The 19116-nt window shown below is 40.1% G+C and overlaps 1 protein-coding gene and 1 long non-coding RNA gene across 2 annotated transcripts in view; one reads left to right on the top strand and one right to left on the bottom strand.

Moving 5' to 3' along the window:
* GARS1 (glycyl-tRNA synthetase 1) overlaps nucleotides 1–14002 on the bottom strand; it is a 42416-nt gene extending 28414 nt beyond the window's left edge. The window contains exons 1-6 of the mRNA XM_061165430.1: nucleotides 13749–14002; nucleotides 6233–6334; nucleotides 5256–5358; nucleotides 4087–4228; nucleotides 2559–2647; nucleotides 2086–2162 (exon numbers count right to left, since the gene is read on the bottom strand). Coding sequence (XP_061021413.1) covers nucleotides 2086–2162; nucleotides 2559–2647; nucleotides 4087–4228; nucleotides 5256–5358; nucleotides 6233–6334; nucleotides 13749–13970 — 735 coding nt within the window. The 5' untranslated portion in view covers nucleotides 13971–14002. The remainder of the gene's footprint in view (nucleotides 1–2085; nucleotides 2163–2558; nucleotides 2648–4086; nucleotides 4229–5255; nucleotides 5359–6232; nucleotides 6335–13748) is intronic.
* A 130-nt stretch (nucleotides 14003–14132) lies between these two features.
* On the top strand, nucleotides 14133–17960 carry LOC133072312 (uncharacterized). The gene is made up of 2 exons (XR_009696688.1): nucleotides 14133–15452; nucleotides 15888–17960. It is a non-coding gene; the product is annotated as an uncharacterized LOC133072312 (long non-coding RNA).
* Nucleotides 17961–19116: the final 1156 nt, after the last annotated feature.

A 19116-nucleotide genomic window follows, 5' to 3' on the forward strand; every position in this document is an offset into this window, starting at 1 on the left:
GACCTTTGCCAGTCCTGTGGCCACTGCTGAGTTTTCCAAATTTGCTGGCATATTGAGGGCAGCACTTTTGCAGCATTATCTTTTAGGATATGAAATAGTTCAACTGGAATTCCATCACCTCCACTGGCTTTGTTGGTAGTGATGCTTCCTAAGGCCCACTTGACTTTGTATTCCAGGATGTCTGGCTCTAGGTGAGTGGTCACACCATCGTGGTTATCTGAGTCATGAAGATCTTTTTTGCACAGTTCTTCTGTGTATTCTTGCCACCTCTTCTTAATAGCTTCTGCTTCTTTTAGGTCCATACCATTTCTGTCCTTTATTGTGCCCGTCTTTGCATGAAATGTTCCCTTGGTATCTCTAATTTTCTTGAAGAGATCTCTGCTGCTGCTGCTAAGTTGCTTCAGTTGTGTCCGACTCTGTGCAACCCTATGGCCAGCAGCCCACCAGGCTCCTCTGTCCATGGGATTCTCTAGGCAAAAATATTGGAGTGGGTTGCCATTTCCTTCTCCAGAAGAGATCTCTAGTTTTTCCCATTCTATTGTTTTCCTCCATTTGTTTGCACTGATCACTGGGGAAGGCTTTCTTATCTCTCCTTGCTATTCTTTGGAACTCTGCATTCAAATGGGTATATCTTTCCTTTTCTCCTTTGCCTTTTGCTTCTCTTCTTTTCTCAGCTATTTGTAAGGCCTCCTCAGACAACCACTTTGCCTTTTTGCATTTCTTTTTCTTGGGGATGGTCTTGATCCCTGTCTCCTGTACAGTGTCACGAACCTCCATCCATAGTTCATCAGGCACTCTATCAGATCTAATTCCTTGAATCTATTTGTCACTTCCACTGTATAATCATAAGGGATTTGATTTAGGTCATACCTGAATGGTCTAGTGGTTTTCCCTACTTTCTTCAATTTGAATTGGCAATAAGGAGTTCATGATCTGAGCCACAGTCAGCTCCTGGTCTTGTTTTTGCTGACTGTATAGAGCTCCTCCATCTTTGGCTGCAAAGAATATAATCAATCTGATTTCGGTATTGGCCATCTGGTGATGTCCATGTGTAGTCTTCTCTTACGTTGTTGGAAGAGTGTGTTGGCTATGACCAGTGTGTTCTGTTGGCAAAACTCTGTTAGCCTTTGCTCTGCTTCATTTTGTACTCCAAGGCCAAATTTGCCTGTTACTCCAGGTATCTCTTGACTTTCTACTTTTGCATTTCAGTCTCCTATAATGAAAAGGACATCTTTTGGGGGTGTTAGTTCTACACTCAGCCTTACTTATTCATACACAAGGTAGAGGAAATCTTACTTCTTGGAAGAAAAAAAAAAAGCATTGGTTGGGTTTTTTTTTTCATCCAAGGAAGTAAATAAAATTTAAGAGATGAGCTGTGGATTTCATGATCAAACATGGTGCTGGAGAAATACTTTGCTTAAAAGGATAAATGAGCTGAGAAATCAGCAACATTCACATACAGGCATGTGATCCTCCTGGGGCAAAGGTATGCAGTATTCATCAATTTTTAAAGCAGTTTGTGGCCCGCCAAAAAGGGTAAGAACTACTTCTGATATAGAAGGTATTTCTGCATTTGGCTAAAAGTCAGAATTGATGATCTCAATGCCTTCCCTAAAACTTGTCAACTTAAATACAAGACTAAAGGTCTACAGGAAAAGCAGGGGCCTGCTCCATCAGGTTCTAAGAATAGCACATAGTCAGGGACAGTCCAATCAGAAGTAGATCAAGTGGCTGATGAGACAGTCTCACACAGATGTCTGCCCCAAATCTCCACACTGAACACTACCCAACCTTAGACATTGTCCTGGTTTTTGCTATTAAATCCAGAAAACTGGTTTCCAAGGAGAGAAAACTAATTTCATTCCTATTTACACTGACTTGCTAGTTCAACAGAAATAAAGGGCTAACCATAAAACACTGACAGAGAAAATAAAAACGCAAAAATAGATGATATGAAGGACAGAAGGTAAGCTCTCCTTTACTATTGTGAGCAGGTCAGCACAACATGGAATTCAAGTCATCAAATGCTGAAAAGAAAGACAGTGCCTACCTGGGTTATCATGATAACGTCTCTCAAGTACTTACCTGGACCAAGACACTTTCCATCTCTGATTTCTTCTCAGCAGAACACTTCTTATCAGACATCAATTTCTGTAAATGAGCTGCAAGAATAGTGTTGTACATGTCAATTTCAACAATGGGAAAAAAGAACAACGTACTTTTGAGTTTCAACACTGGGCAGGGAAAAAAATGAACCCAAGGATAATGTTCTTAATTTATATGAATCCTATGGCTGATTTTACAGAGACAGGCATGATACTCTCTTGATTCTTTTGGTGACTTAGAATTTCTAATTATCTGTACATATGTGTGTGTGTATATATTTCTTTTTTTTCAATAAGGGACTTGTTCTATATACTAAGATCTGTGCACTTTATTCTTTGTATATTATGTCCCAAGGAAAAAAATGCAAAAACTTGAGAGAAAAGTTTAATCCAAATCCTTTGCTTTGATCAATCCTACTTGAAAAGGTGTTTACCTGAGATGAAAAGCCATACCTTTCAATAGATGGTCAGCACGGAAACACTCTCCATTTTTTAAATCTTTCACCATGAAGTCAGCAAATTTGTCTACATGGCCAGAAGTCCTAAGTTAATATCAAGTCAATTAGTCATTTTCTTACAGCTTAACACATAAATTTTACCTTTTAAGACAATCTCCCATCTACATATTTATCCATAGCTTACATCTGTGTATCTGACAGATGAAAGCTCCCATATCTATTATGGAATATCCCATGGTAGATAAAAATGTATGCCAAAGAAAATTCTTCCTTAAATCAATTCCTACCTGCTCCCCAAGTTCTCCCTTCCCTTAGGAAAAAATATATTAACTAGATTATACTTTTTCACAAATTGTCAAGGTCTGTGCTACTTTCCAGGATCAGTTACTCCACACCTATCCCATTATTATTAGTGATCCAAGCAAAAGCCAAAACCACGGGGAATTTGGCTAGCCAAGAATTTGCGAGAACTCAGTATAGACACTGAACCTTAAAGAAAGTTTTCTGCCACTGAAACCTGTAGGGACACTGGTATTATCGCTATGTGGCTCCTACTAGTGGAGCAAGTAGCTAATAGGTTGTCCTGATCTTTTAGATCTATCATCAAGAATTCAACTTATTTTAATTGCCTGAAATTATTGAGAGAGAGCCTAAAGTACACAAAAGGCTCCACTGGTGACTCAGATGGTAAAGAATCTGCCTGCAAAGCTGGAGACCTGGGTTCGATCACTGGGCTGGGAAGATCCCAGGAAGAAGGGAATGGCTACGCACTCCAGTATTCTTATCTGCAGAATTCCATGGACAGAGGGGCCTGGCAGGCTACAGTCCATGGGGTTGAAAAGAGTCAGACATGACTGAGAGACTAACACTTTCATTTTAAAAGTACACAAATGGTGAAAATTAGCTCTTTAATAGGCAATATTAAATGAAATGATAAAAAAGAGTAACAATTCCTCTTTCAGTTTCATATCTGAGAAATCCTGACCTGTTTTCAACAATATTGGCAGGAACAATCTAAATTTCTGCATTGAAATGTCAATACAAATAATAGTATTTAATTTAAAATATGTACATAGCTTTGCCCAGAGCTTCTATGAATTTATACTAAAGAAATCACCAGGATATAAAAAAAATTCATCTATTAGGATGTTCAGCACAATCAAAACTCAGAAACTAAAACTTAAACACCTATACTAATGCACCAGCTAAGTAAATTATGCCATATCTGTAACAGAGAATACTATTCTGCCATTAAAAATACTCTTGAAGCTTATTGACATAATGTTCACCTATATTAGGTGAAAAAAAGCACTGTGCTACTACTAAACATCGCACTATGCTACTCCTAAACTTAAAAAGAAAGGATAAATATAACATTTTAAACTGGCTATCTGTTGGCAATAACTATATATTTTGTTTTTATTTTTCAGATTTTCACAATGAACATGGGTAATTTTTTTTAATCAAAAAGTTACTTAAGTATATAAATTAAAGAATTTCAGCCTTCAAAGTAGAAATCTTACTTTAAAACTGACTCAGGGGTGAGCATGGTACAATCAATCTCCAGGATCTGTTCCTCTTGAATAAAATGCTGCCTCCAGGTCTGAATAATATTGTTTTTTAAAGCACATCCAACTGGGCCAAAATCATAAAGACCACTAACACCTGCAAAATGAGAGGAAAGCGTACTCTACCTTATCACTCTGAACAAATAAAAGCAAGAAGACATCAGAAACTTGAAAGACTCACATAGTCCCAAAAAATGTATTCAAGCCAACACTTCAAATCCCCCAATACTAAAGACTCTTATCTCCTACTAGCTGACCGAAGTTTAAACTGAAAAGGTCTTACTCCATTTACTATTTCTGTATGTGAAGGCTGAAATTTCAAGTAGGATTAAAAAAACCTAAAATCGAAAAGAAGTTTTTCCTTATGCAAGAAACAAAATGAAAAAGCAGATTATAGTTTTCTGCCATAGAAATGAGAAAATAACTTGCTGCACCAGTGGAATAACAATGATGCCCAATACCCCATTATCCAATCTAGTCTTGGTATTTGGGCCACTACTTAAACCTCAAGAAATAAAACATTTAGAGATCTGCTCAGACTAAAAATCAAATCAAGTTTTGGTGGCAAAGTATTGAAAGTTTAATACTGCTGCAATAATCTCCATTACTTATGAAAAATATCAGTGAATTATATTTGTCTATATGAATTCATGTAGTGTTCAGAGGGATGCAGAAATTTATCTGCATAGCTAAGAAGAATGTTTTCACCTGGCAGTTGCCATAATGAATAGTAGAGTAACTAGGGTTCACCACTGCCCTTGTGGGGGACGGCACAGTACAGCTGGCCAGTGCTACGAATGGCCCTCTACTACTCCCAAGTCTCCACTGGGATTTTAAGAGGAGTCTGATACATACATGGATACATCAAACACTCAATATCTGGCTACCCCTCCAACTCCGTAAGTCCTAATGGAAAAAAAGCCGTCTTCAAGAATAAGGAGGGTAGAAGGAAATAAGAACTGATATCATACCAAATGAATGACTAAACAAATAAATGCAAGGTATCTATCCTCTGCTTTGCATGACCTGATACAACGAGATATCAATTGGCAAGTTGTGCTTTTCATTTAAGAACCATATTAAAGCCACTAACAACACGTTTTTTTCTTTCATTAATCCCCTACCTCCATAAATAGCAAAAGCTTGATCATAGAAAAACCTCCTCTTCAGGGTATCTTCCATTTTTGCTCTGTCTACAACATCATCTTTGGGTTGTAATGCTAGCTCCTATAAGAGATTTTTAAAGAGAAAATATGTGATTGAAGGAGTGAGTGGGAATTTCAGTTTACACACCTAAATTTACTTTATTCTTCAGAATTCAATATAAAATTTATCAGACAAGATTTTCATACCCTTAAAACAATAGAAACCTTAGGGGTTTTTCCCTCTGAGTTACAGAAAAGATACCTTTACTTAACTATTTAGGAAAATGTATGCCTATTTCCAAGATTATAAAACTAAGCTTACTTAGATGCAGATACTGATAAGCAGTATCTAAATTTTTAGAGGATCATTGTAGTGAAATAGTGACTTAAAACTCCAAAGGAGGAATTCTCTAGCTTCCCAGGGGTTAGGACTGGACGCTTTCACTGCTGGGGCTGAGTTCAACCCCTGACTGGGGAACTAAGATGCCACAAGCTGCGCAGCTTGGCCAAAAAAAGAAAAAACTCCAAACGATTTCAGTTTAGTGATGGGTGATAATTTGAAAGGTTTGCGAGCAGGTATCAGGTGAATAAAACTTTTCCTTAAAAGAAAAAATTTTAAAACAGCATAACCATTAATTGTAAATATAAAAGAATTCACCAAGAAGAACACAATTGCTTTCCAGGGAAATTCATGGAACACAACCAGTCTAGGGTTTTTGTCTGGTGGGAGAAGGAGTAGGTTAGGGTGAGGAACGTTTTGTAGAAAAGCTGACATTTTGAATCACACACTAAAAGGAAGGAGTCTTCCAAGTAGAGAAGGAGGAGAAGGTATTCTGGATAAAGAGAGATAGAGCAACTTTTAGATTTTTTTCTAGGTCTCTCCCACCCACAGAGACTAAGTAAAGATGAGCAATTCTATACCTACTTATGTTCCTTTCCAAGGATCCAAGACTCACCTTTGCTTCCAGAATCCTCTTCCGGGCTTTGAGCTCAGCTACTGCCTTTTCTACATCTACTTGGGGTGCTTTATCTTCTTTGAGTTTTCGTACAAGATCTCCCTAGCCAACAAAGAGAATCTGTAGTCATGATTGGTTTCAGAAGTAAAGTTAGAAATGTGCTTTTCAGCATGTCTTTTAAACAGTATCTGTGTGAGAATGAGGAAATTCAAAGGTTTATTATGTGAAAGGTCATTATGAATACTGTAGGTCTCTGCCCTCAGCATGTATAATCTAAATATATAGACAGGTACATAAAATAACTACACTTGCAGAGTGATTATTACTGGTTTGTTTTCTTTATGGGGAGGAGATGCACAGAGGCGAGAAAAGCACTGATCAAAAAGTAAAAACCCTGGTGGTCTACTGGGTAATAATCTGCCTTGCAGTTCAGGGAGATGGGGGTTTGATCCCTGGTCAGGGAACTAAGATCCCACATGCCACAGGGCAACTAAGACCACATGCTACAATTAGGCAGCATGCACTCTGCAACTAGAGAAAACCTGCTCCCTGCAACAGAGATCCAGCACAGCCAAAAAAAAAAGTAAAGAGCAAGATAAGCGCTGAGAATTCAGAAGAACCAATGAATTGATCACCATCTCCTTGAATCTCTCTTTTTTCTTGCGTACAAAAAAGACTGTTTTAGTTTTCTGCTTACTTCTCTGCCCATTTGTTCTCAGTCACTTACCTTCCTCTGCCCTTTACTGTTGTATTTTTTTCCTTGCTAATTTCTTTAGATTACTTTATTCACTTCCAACAACCTACCACCCGTACACTGATTTTCTTACAGTAATGTGGTAGAGTAAGTAATCTGAGAGAACAAACAAAACATTACCACGTTTTGGGAAATTTGGGAAACGTGGTTTGGGAAATTTGGGAAACGTGGTCTGGGAAATTTCAAGATGAGAAATTAAACGGTATCAAATTAACAGAGCCCTGGGGGGTCCAACAGAAGCCACAGCTCTCTAAAGTAGACCTTCCATAGGCCTTTCAAGACTTTCTATTTAAGATTACCAAAATAATAGGCACAGCTCAAAATTTTAAAATCCACAAGGAAGAAAGCCACCATGAGTGAGACTCAGCAGAAACAACAAATAACAAAATTAGATCCTTTAAAAGTATTAGAATGACCAAACATACTTTTTAAATGCTCAAGATGTTTAAAGTAAAATAAAAAGAGGAATCAAAAACATGAGCAAAGAACAAGAGACTATCAAAAACAATCAGGGGCCTTGGGAAAAAACCACATAGAACATTAGGAAATAAATCACTGAAACTAAAAACTCACTGGACAGTTTAAACAGCAGATCAGACAGATGGACAATTAGTGACTTAGAAAAGAAATTATCCCTGGATAATTTTCATTCCATGGAATGGAACAGAAAGACGAAAATATAGATAATCAAACACAGAAAAGAGAATGGAAATGTGATACATGTTCTCCTTATTCCCCTCTGTACCTTCAAACTGACTCCTCCTTTCTCTTTCTAAAACCCCAACTCCTTTGAGGGGCCTACCATCATCCTTTCCCCATTATGGATATTTTCCCAAGCTCCTGCCTACTTCCCTCATTCAGTGAACAGAACCACCTCTCCTGTAACTCATGCTATTTCAGAATGTCCCAGTTAGGAGGCGAAAAAGCTATTTAAAATTATCTGAACTAAGAACCTAACTCTGCTTATAAACGAGAAATATTTCCCCAGTTTTAACATACATTGAATTTTCCAGGGATGCACCCAGGAAAATGTAATTTAAAGGAAGACTAAAATCAACTATGCATGAGTGCTCAGTTGCTCAGTTATGTGATACTCTTTGCGACTCCATGGGCCGTAGCCCACCCTGCTCTGTGTCCATGGAACTTTCCAGGCAAGAATACTGAAGCGGGTTGCCATGCCCTCCTCCAGGGGATCTTTCCAATCTAGGGATCAAACCTGTGTCTCTTGCATCTTCTGCACTGGCAGGCAGATTCTTTACCACTGCGCCACCTGGGAATCCCCCAAATAAACTACACCTCAACTAAAAAAATAAAAAAGGAAATCTTGCTTTGTTCAGAATTTTAGAAAGTTGCTATTGTTTGAAACAAAAAACAAAGAAGACATGTGACTACTGGCTATGCTGCTGCCCTGAGTAAACAATGCAATATATCTTTATCAATGTTCATTAACAGCAACTGTTTTCACAGTAAATCTGTATACGGGTATAAGCATCTGCTTTGGAGAAGGCAATGCCACGCCATTCCAGTACTCTTGCCTGGAGAATCCCATGGACGGAGGAGCCTGGGAGGCTGCAGTCCATGGGGTTGCTAAGAGTCAGACACAAGTGAGTGATTTCACTTTCATTTTTCACTTTTTATGCATTGGGGAAGGAAATGGCAACCCATTCCAGTGTTCTTGCCTGGAGAATCCCAGGGACAGGGGAGCCTGGTGAGCTGCCGTCTATGGGGTTGCAGAGTCGGACACAATGAAGTGACTTAGCAGCAGCAGCAGCATCTGCTTACTTTAGTATAACTTCCAGTGGAGTCATACCCCCAAACTTATGTAATGAAATACATATTATTTATTATAAATTACTTTTTATTTATATTACATTTAGAGTACTAGGTGTACATATATTTTTCTTATGAAATATGATATTTCTGAGACATGAATTTCATTACAGGGTAGTAATGAATTTCAAAATATGTGGTATAAAAGGGGACACTGAGTCTGAAATCATTGAGAGTCACTGAGTTGGTTCTTCTTTTCATTCTCTTATTACATACAAATAGGTCTGGTCTGTTATTATACTAACAGCTTTTATTATCTTGACCTCTCTAGCTAAAGCAACATCCTCAGTTACCTTCTAATTTTAACTTCTTTATTACACACACAATACCTGAAATCACCCCATCAATGGATGGCTTATTTATTTACATACATTTTATCTGTCCCTGTCATTATACAGCAGGCTCCTTTAAGACAGGAACCCTAGAATGTCAGTTCTGGCACTCAAATATTTCTTGCCTGATATCACAACCTAAACCTAGCACAATCCCAAGCACTTAATACTTGCTAAATATCTACTGGCTTAGTCTTTACACATTCAGGGGTTCTTTTCCCTTACTCTGCCTGTCAGAACACTTGTCTCTGAAAGGTTCACTAACAGTGCTTTTTGATGGGGATAAGAACCTATGAGAGTCTGTGTTCTGAAAAGAAGGTGGCAAGCAGTTCTTTTGAATACCTACCTTTGTGTGTCAAGTACTGGCACTCCCATCTTTTCTTTTGGAGCTTTTCAAAGGACACTGGGCCAGCAAGGCCACAAGTGGTAAAGGTAAGAACTTAAAATTCATTTTCCTGAATCATTTTTTCCTGTTTTTTAAAGTTCAGGCATAGAATGAGGCACACATACATATATTTAAGGAGAGGCTCACTCTCAACAGAAGCAGTGGGAGAGTCAGGAATCCTCCACTGAGTTAATCATCTCCGAAAATCTCAGTCAATTAAGAACATAATTGACCTACAGGGGTGGGATGAGGAGGGAGATGGGAGGGAGGTTCAAAAGGGAGGGGATATACGTATACTTATGGCTGATTCATGTTGAGGTTTGACAGAAAACAACAAAATTCTGTAAAGCAATTTTCTGTGAAGCAATTTTTTGTACAGCAATTCTGTGAAGCAATTTATCCTTCAATTAAAAATAAATTTTTTAAAAAAGAAAATAATTGAGTTTATTCTGAATAATGGAATAATTAAAACCATGATTTATAATGATCTAATTCTGAAAACAAAAGTTGGAGTTGATCTAAACACGGAAAGAAAGTACTTATGGATTCCTAATTTCTAATTATTTTCTCTCCTCTTTCTTCACCACTGACTACTGTGTGTGTGTGTGTGTGTGTGTGTGTGTGTGTGTGTGTGTGTGTGTGTGTGTGTGTGTGTGTGTGTGTGTGTGTTGAATGAGATCAATGTGAAATATCAATATTTCTAAACTACCTTTAAGATACATCAACTAGAAGCTTAATTTCTGCATAAATTCTTACCATAAAGACATAGATTAGAACTAAAAGTCTATGTTTATAAAATGAAATCATTACAGATGAGAAATCATTCCAACAGACCTTTTTCATTCATCCTTCATACATATCATGGTGCATATTCAGTCAGCCAACAAAAACAAGAAAACATTATTTAACGATGTTTAAGTTACTACCTTTGGACCTAGAGGGTTCTTGTTAAGATTAATAAACTAATTTCAGATTCCCAAGTGTTTTACAACTATTGACAAAAACTTCATAAATGTATCATTTGTCCTTTGTGGATTAAGCAAGAGCTTTAATGGGCACTCTTAGTTCAGAAAATCAAAGCAAAGAAAAATCCAGGGCTCTAACATTTCCCAAGACTGACTTTATTGGCCACAAATACTATCAGTTGCTTTTTTGAAATGACAGTCTTACTTCACTCATTTTACAGAAAATGAACGAATGCCCCAAACCCGAGACTGAATAACACTGTCAGGCATTTTAGTATGCTTCATTCTTGCAACTCAGTCATAAGTGCTTTTCCTCAATCAACATACATGAGTATGCTTTATGCATACTTCCTCTTTTGTCACACAATATTAAAAAGATGTGTACACAGAGGTCTGAATTTAACAAAAGTAGTAATTCTTACTGCTTTTTCAAGGACACTCTAAAGCAAAACTGAGAGAGGATTTTTTGGTTTGTTTTCAGTGTGAGACTGTGGTAGAGAATATGAAGGCTTAGTGTCCCTTACTTGGTAAGTGCTGCGGGCCAGCAGTTTTACTCACCACGCTTTGCACCATCAGTGCAAATGTCCACAGAGTGAAAGATGCCAATAACATCTTAATTTTATCATGAAAATGGTTTCGACCCTGGAGACCTCCAAGGGTTTGCAGACCATACTTTGAGAACCGCTGCTCTAGAGCCACTTCCCAAACAAGACACTCCAGCATATGTTCATCAGCATGGGTGGTTGTGGTGGTTGAGTGGAATCAGAACATTTTTCAAATATAAAAGACTGTTCTTTATTCTGAGTTATGGCCTGTCCTATCTTAGGTATTAAAATATATTTTCTGTTTTGAAATAAAAGGGGAAACCAGATGGTAGTTTCTTGATTGCACTGCTTTTTTTTTTTTTTTTTAAATGCCCTTATTTGGCAAAACGGGGCTTCCCTGGTAGCTCTGTGGTAAAGAATCTGCCTGCAATGCAGGAGACCCAAGTTTGATCCCTGGGTCAGGAAGATCTCCTGGAGAAGGAAATGGCAACCATTTCCAGTATTCCAAAATACTCCAGTATTCTGGCCTGGGAAATCCTATGGACAGAGGAGCCTGGTGGGCTACAGTTCACGGGGTCACAAAAGAGTATGACACGACTTAGCAACTAAACAACAAATCTGGCAAAATAAAGTCTGGCCACTGTATGCTAATTCCCAATTTTTTTAAGCTCAATGCCCTAGGGTGTCCTTCATCAAACAATTAACAGTTTTCTAGATGCTCTGAGGCCCTTTTATAAGCTCCAAAACTAAATTCTTCAGGAAATTAAGAATATGCCATGGTGAAACACATTTCAGCCAATCAACAAACCAAATCTGTAAAAAACAGCAGCATTCACATGGCATAGCAGATTGGCAAATTTATACGAACTAGCTATTTATTTGAAACACATGCCACTAACAAAACCCATTATTAAGCACCTTACAAATCCCACTCCAAGGATGCCTTCAATTGCACAAACTTCACAGTGGAAATTGTATCTCATTTCTTCGAAAACATTAAAAAAAAAAAAAAGGGTTAACCAGATGATCTTTAAATCTTCCAGTTGACCCTGAAATCAGTGCGATTCAAAGTCCCAGGTAGTTAACTGATTTATGTGTGGTCCTGAAAAATTAGGAAAAGAAAACACAAACTGACTTATATAGACTAACTTACATATTTGGAAAATAGCTTGAAGTACCAAATATCTAGCAATCAAGCCAACATAAACAATACACAAGACAGTAATAATAGCGGAAGGCTATTCCCCCATCAAAGTTTACTTCAGTTAACTAGTTCCAAAGTCTTACTACAGATGGATAATGTGCACTGCAGTTCCAGGCTAACGTGGCAGAGGGAGGGGTTTGGGTGTGTGTTTTTCCAAATTAGATGTATTCTCCCTTCTAAAGTGAAGGATATGAAGAAAGAGGGGAAAAAAATAGTTGAGAGAGAAAAGACAAAGGAATCACACTTAATTTTATTTAAGGAGGGTGTGTGGAGGAAGATGGAGAATAAGCATTCATAAAGCTCTGATATAAAGAAAAAAGAATAAATTAAGCCCACAGTAAAACTTCAAAATTAAACAGGATAGAATCAATCAGGCTTAAACTAGAGAAAAGTAGATAAAGTGGCAGAATTTGCCTAATTTTCTGCAGCGCTGCCCCAATGAATTATTTCTGAGAGAAGGATCCACCCTCCGTAGCCAAGGCAAGTTATTGCATCAGGCGCCGGTGCTGGAGAAACCCGTTCGGTGCTTCCTACTAGGTCATCTACTCTTGGGGTTCTATTCCGAGCTTCTGGTTCTACCTGACTGGATGTGAGAATACCCTGTCCTCTCTAAATTCTGATGTCCATGCAGTGCCCTAGGAAAAGGAGGCCTGGATTAAACCACCAAGCTCTCCAGCCCATGAAACCTCCCTCCCTTCCGCAAAATCAAATTTCAAAATGTTCCATACGAAGGATGGCTGCCTTCACCGATTAACTCAGGAACATTTACAGCTTCCCACGTTTACGATCTGAAAGCTCACTCGTTTCAAGTGGTCTTTTCGGAACCCAGAAAATGACAGGAGCGAAGGATGAACTCACATTATTAGAAGAGAGAAAGTTCAAAACCTCCCCTTATCCAGGTTTCAACTATTTTGCTTTTTCAGCGGACCATCCGGCTAAGCACCGAATGAAGATGTCAAGGAGACAATATTTAAAGCATCTTGAAGATTAAAAAAAGAGAGTCAGGCGGTAAGAAGAGAGAACCCGCATCCTCTTCGGCTCGTAACTGACCAGCGAGGAATTAGGAATCTCGCCACCCAGGAAGCACAAAGAACATAGCAGGGACAGGAAATCTAAAATTGAGGTTATTGAGCTAGGACAGGGTGGAGAAGCTAAGGGTTACAGATCCCAGCGTCATCGGAGAGGGAAGAGGCACAGCAGTAACAAGGACTGGGAAAGGAGAACAGATCGCGAGAGAAGGGACGCAGGATGTCGAGGGATCCGCGGGAGTCACCCAAGGAGAGGGACCCACGGGAGGGAAGGTGGCCGGCGCACGCGGGGACCTGAGTCCAAAGTGAAGGAGGCTAGGAAGATGCCTGGAAACCAAGGGCTTCCAGAGAATGAAAGAGACGGGTAATCGATGAGGTGGACCGGTGCCCGGGAAAAAGAGAGAGAGAAGATGAGAAGAGGGACCAGGGGGGAGGAGAGCCGGGGCTGACTGCAAAGCGCAGAATGCCGGTACCTGCTGGCGCACGGCTAGTCTGAGAGGGGCCAGCACCTCCTCAGCCCCGGCGCCGTCCATGCTGCTCCGGGAGGCGGCGGCGGGGAACGAGGTCGGGGCGCGGGCGGGCTTGCTGATGGGCCGGCAGGGCAGGAGCGGAGGCCGGGCCGGGGGACCGGGTGGCGGCGACAGCAGCAGAGCGGCGCGGGCAGCTCTAAGCAGCGCCGGACGCAGAGAGGGCATGAGCCGGCGGCGCTGGGAGGTCGGGAGGGGGCGGCGGCGGAAGCGGCGCGCGCGGCCGGGCCGAGAGCATGATGAAATCGCCGCGTAAACGCCGCGGCGCGCGCAGCCGCACACTCCCCACCCCGCGACGCGGCGCCGGGTCGCCACCGGCCGATTCGACACAAAACCCCGGAAGGACCCGGAGTCATTCAGAGCCCCGAAAGGGCTTGAGCCGCCTTGGGCGCCCAAGAGGGCTGTGGGGTCCCAGGTAGACCCCCCGGTGAACAGACTTGCACAATGCGTTAGTGGACATTTAAGGACTCAGCCCCGTCCGAGACACGCGGACTGAAACTCACGAGGACCTTCAGAGCACAGGCTTGTAGAGGGGCACTGACGCTCTGGCCGACCCACGGGCGTACACACTTCTGTTTCCGTTCTTTCGCCCCCTGGTTCTTAAAGGGTCATGTCCGACTCTGCGACCCCATGGACTCTAGCCCGCCAGGCTCCTCGGCCCATGGGATTATTCAGGCAGGAATACTTGAGTGGGTTGCCTTTTCCTCCTCCAGGAGATCTTCCCCACCCAGGCATGGAATCCGAGTCTCCTGCATTGGCAGGCGGATTCTTTACCACTGAGCTACCTGGGTAGACGTCAAAACAGATAGAGACTTAGACTTAGTGTTGCCCAAGCTCAGATGATTCTCAGATAAGGAAACAGGTCGAGAGAAGTGAATGATCTGTTCATCTTCACCCATCCATGCCTTCCCAATGTCAAGACAAAAGCTGAAGAAAGGGAGAAGAGGAATGATAGACTTATTTGGAGAAGATCAGTGCTGCCCATCCTTTGCTGGGCGAACAAGATTTGAATCAGCAAAGATGAGGAAAGGTAAGAGGCAAAGACATGAGAAAGGCTGGAAAGCGACACTGTGCCGGGGAGTGGAGAGGAGCATCCAGGTGTCCCGGCTTCGCTCTGCTTGGCCCTGCCTCAGCTGACCAGACTCATGGTTAGGCCCCAGATGATGGACCCTCTGGAAGTGGCTTCTTCTCTCCCTCGGGCAGGTTGGCTGAAAAAGCTGGATTCTGTTTCCGCAGAGAGAATAGAATAAGGAATGTGTTAATTTTAGAAAGAGCATTACACACACCCACCAGAATGCCTAAAATGGAAATGATGGAAAATGCTAGGAGATGCTCAGGGACACTCCCACACAGCTGAGGGGAATGTGGATTGGTACTGACTTTGGAGGATGGTTTTGAGGGTATCTCCTGAAACCAACCGTACACACCTTAGTCCAAAGTGGAGGAGGCGAGGAAGATGCCTGGAAATCAAGTCTTCCAGGGAATGAAAGGGATCATGGGCAAAGAGGACCCGTGCCCAGGAGTGTACAAGAGTACACAGGCTCAACAGACTGAAATCACCTTTCCCAGAACTGTGAAAATTCATATTACTTCTCCTCTTTGAGCTTGTGTTTCTAGAGAACTACACACAACTTAGCATAAGCAGAACAGGTACAGAATGTTAAACAATTTGTATTCTTAAAATTGTATTTCAAGATTTAATTTTTTTGGATAGAATATATACTTTCATTGAAGTATAATTAATTTACAATGTTGTGTTAGTTTCAAGTGTATAGCAAAGTGATTCAGTTATACATATATTTTTTTTTCAGAGTCTTTTCTATTACTGGTTATTACAAGATACTGAATATAGTTCCCTGGGCTATACAGTAGGTCTTTGTAGTATAACTGTTTTATACACAGAGAATATATTTAAGTTTGTTAACCTGACATGAAACTCAAATATTGGGCACCTGTTAGATGATACTTCATTTAGTACAAGTTTTGATATTTATTCATCATAATTTTTATTTGGCTTTATTTTAACAGGTAATTTTATATTTTTAATTGAAGTATAGTTGATGTACAATAGTGTATTATTTACAGGTGTACAAGATAGTGACTCACAGTTTTTAAGGGAGTGAGAGAAGATGAGCTGGTTGAATGGCATCATCGACTCAATGGACGTGAGTCTGAGCAAACTCCAAGAAATAGTGAAGGACAAGGAAGCCTGGAATGCTGCAGTCCATGGAGTTGCAAAGAGTCGGAGACTACTGAGCAACTGAACAACAGCAACAGCACTCCACTTACAGCTTTTTATAAAATATTGGTTGTATTCTCTGTGTTCTACAATATATCCTTGTAGCTTATTTTATACATAATAGTTCATACTCTTAATCCCTTGCCCTTATATTGCCTCTTTATCCTTCTCTCTCCCTACAGGTAACCACTAGTTTGTATTTTATTTGTTGTTATTCATTCACTAAGTCTTGTCCAATTCATTGTGGCTTCCCTGTCCTTCACTGTCTCCCAGACTTTGCTCAAATTCATGTTCATTGAGTTGGTGATGCTATCTAACCATCTCATCCTCTGCTGTCCCCTTCTCCTTTTGCCTTCAATCTTTCCCAACATCAGGGTCTTTGCCAATGGGTCAGCTTTTTGCATCAGGTAGGCAAAGTATGGGAGCTTCAGCTTTAGCCCATCAGCCCTTCCAATGAATATTCAGGGTCGATTTCCTTTAGCATTGACTGGTTTGATCTCCTTGCAACCCAAGGGACTCTCAAGAGTCCTCCAGTACTACAATTCAAAAGCATCAATTCTTCGGCACTCAGCTTTCTTTATGGTCCAACTCTCACATCTGTACGTGAGCCTGTTTCTTTTTTGTTATAGTCACTAGTTTTATTTTTTAGATACCACATATAAATGGTATCATACAGTATTTCTCTTTGACTTATTTCACTTAGCATAATATCCTCCAAGTCCATCCATGTTGCTGTAAATGCAAAGTTACATTCCTGTTTGTGGCTGAGTAGTATTCCAGTGTACCACATCTTCTTTATCCGTTCATCTGCTGGTGAACACTTGGGTTGCTTCAGTATTTTGGCAATTGTAGATAATGCTTCTGTGAACATTGGGGTCTGTGAACAAGTATTTTTCTCAAGTTTATCTTTTTGGTTTTTCTTCAGGTATATATGCAGGAGTGGAATCATATTGTAGTTCTAGTCTTAATTTTTTTTGAGAAAACTCCATACTGTTTTTCACAGTGGCTGCATCAATTTACATTCCTACCAACAGTGTACAAGGGTTCTGTTTTCTTCACATCCTAGCCAACATTTGCTATTTGTATTCTTTTTGATGATAGCTGTTTTGACAGGTGTGAGGTGATACCTCGTTGATAGGTTTTGATTTGCATTTCTCTGATGATTAGCAGTGTTGAGCATCTTTTCATGTGCCTGCTGACCATCTGCATTTCCTCTTTGAAAAAATTTCTGTTCAGTTATTCTGCCCATTTTTTAATCAGGTTTTTTTTTTTTTTTTGATGTTGACTTGTATGAGTTGTTTATCTATTTTGTATGTGCACCCTTTGTCAGTCGTATCATTTGAAGATATTTTCTCCCATTCAGTAGGTTGCCATTTTTTGGTCAGTGGTTTCATTTGTTATGCAAAAGCTTTTAAGTTTACTTATGTCCCATTTGTTTATTTTTGCTTTTATTAGGAAACAAATTTTTTAAAAATTGCTATGAATTATGTCAGATGTTCTGCCTATATTTCCCTCAAGGAGTCCTGTGGTTTCTGGTCTTACATTTAGGTCTTCAATACATTTTAATTTAATTTTGTATAGGGTGTGGGAGAATGCTCTGATTTCATTCTTTTATTAATACATGTATCTGTCCACTTTTCCCAAAACCACTTATTGAAGAGATTGTCTTTTCTCTGATAGATGTTCTTGCTCCCTTGTCATGGATTAGTTGACCACAGCATGTGGCTTTATGTCTGTGCTCTCTATTCTATTGCATTGAGCTGTCTGTCTGTTTTTGTGCCAGTACCAGGCTGTGTTAATTAGCTTTATTGTGGAGTCTAGAGTAAGGGAGGGTGATTCCTCCAGTGCTGTTCATTTCTCTCAAAGTCATTTTGGTTATTTGGGGTCTTTTGTGTTTCCATATAAATTTTAGAATTATTTGCATTTGTAAAGTTTTTATTTCAAATTATGATATTTATTAAGCATCATTTTTGGAGAAGGAACTGGCAACCCACTCCAGTATTCTTGCCTGGTGAATCCCAGGGACAGAGGAGCCTGGTGGGCTGCCATCTGTGGGGTCGCACAGAGTCGGACACGACTGAAGCGACTCAGCAGCAGCAGCAACAAGCATAGTTTTTGGCTTTATTTAATAGGTAATTTTGACTTTATCTTAAAAATTTTAAATATGAAAAGCAATTAAAAATTTTAGATATACTCTTATTTAGATTTTTATTAAACCATGTTTAAACTCTGTACACTTTGGATACAGTTATACATTTTTTAAATTCTTTAGATCAATAATGTCACATCCATGTTCATGTGAGGATAGTCTTATCACTGTTCTCCAAATCTCTCCTTTCCTCCCTACAGTTCATCCTCCCTACTTCTGCCTCAGTGATTATTTCTAAAAGGCAAAGCTGTGCTTCATGCACCTCTCCTCAGGATACTTCAATAGGTCCACAAAGACCTTAGCAGAATTTCCTAAGTGGTTTTCCTTAGGCATCTTAACCACTGGACCACCAGGGAAGTCTCCTCTCCAGCTTTTTGATGACTAGTACCAACGGCCAATGAAGAGATGAGTCCTCCTACCATAAGCCGAGTAAGTGAGCCACCTATGAAGCAAGTCCTCCGGCCCCACTCCAGCCTTCAGCTGACTGCAGCCCCAACCAATGTCTTGACTCCAACCTAATGGAAGACCCTAATCCAGAACCTCCCAGCTAAATACCTCTCAAATTTCTCACCTAGAGAAACTGTGAGGTAATAAATGTTGTTTTTTAAGGTGATAGATTTTAGGGTCATTTGTTATACAAAAACATAACTAATACAGGGTTCTTCCCTGGGTCGACCATACAACCTGTTGTCTTGAGAAGTGAGTGGCCAGTCTGTTGACTTTTAAAGGACCTTGTGAACCTTTGACAGTGAGAATGTCACAGCAGTGACTATAGTGTCCTCCCTGAATCTCCTTACTATAGAAGAGCCAGGCACTTATCAAATAGTCATTCAGTAAACATTTAACCCCTGAGAAGCAGAGGACTCCAAGGCTTGATTTTTATGGGTCTTCTGCACTTAGGTGCCAGCAGCAATAGTGGGGGCTAA

Source organism: Dama dama, chromosome 18 (genome assembly GCF_033118175.1).
Source record: "Dama dama isolate Ldn47 chromosome 18, ASM3311817v1, whole genome shotgun sequence".
Classification (NCBI taxonomy): Eukaryota; Metazoa; Chordata; class Mammalia; order Artiodactyla; family Cervidae; genus Dama; species Dama dama.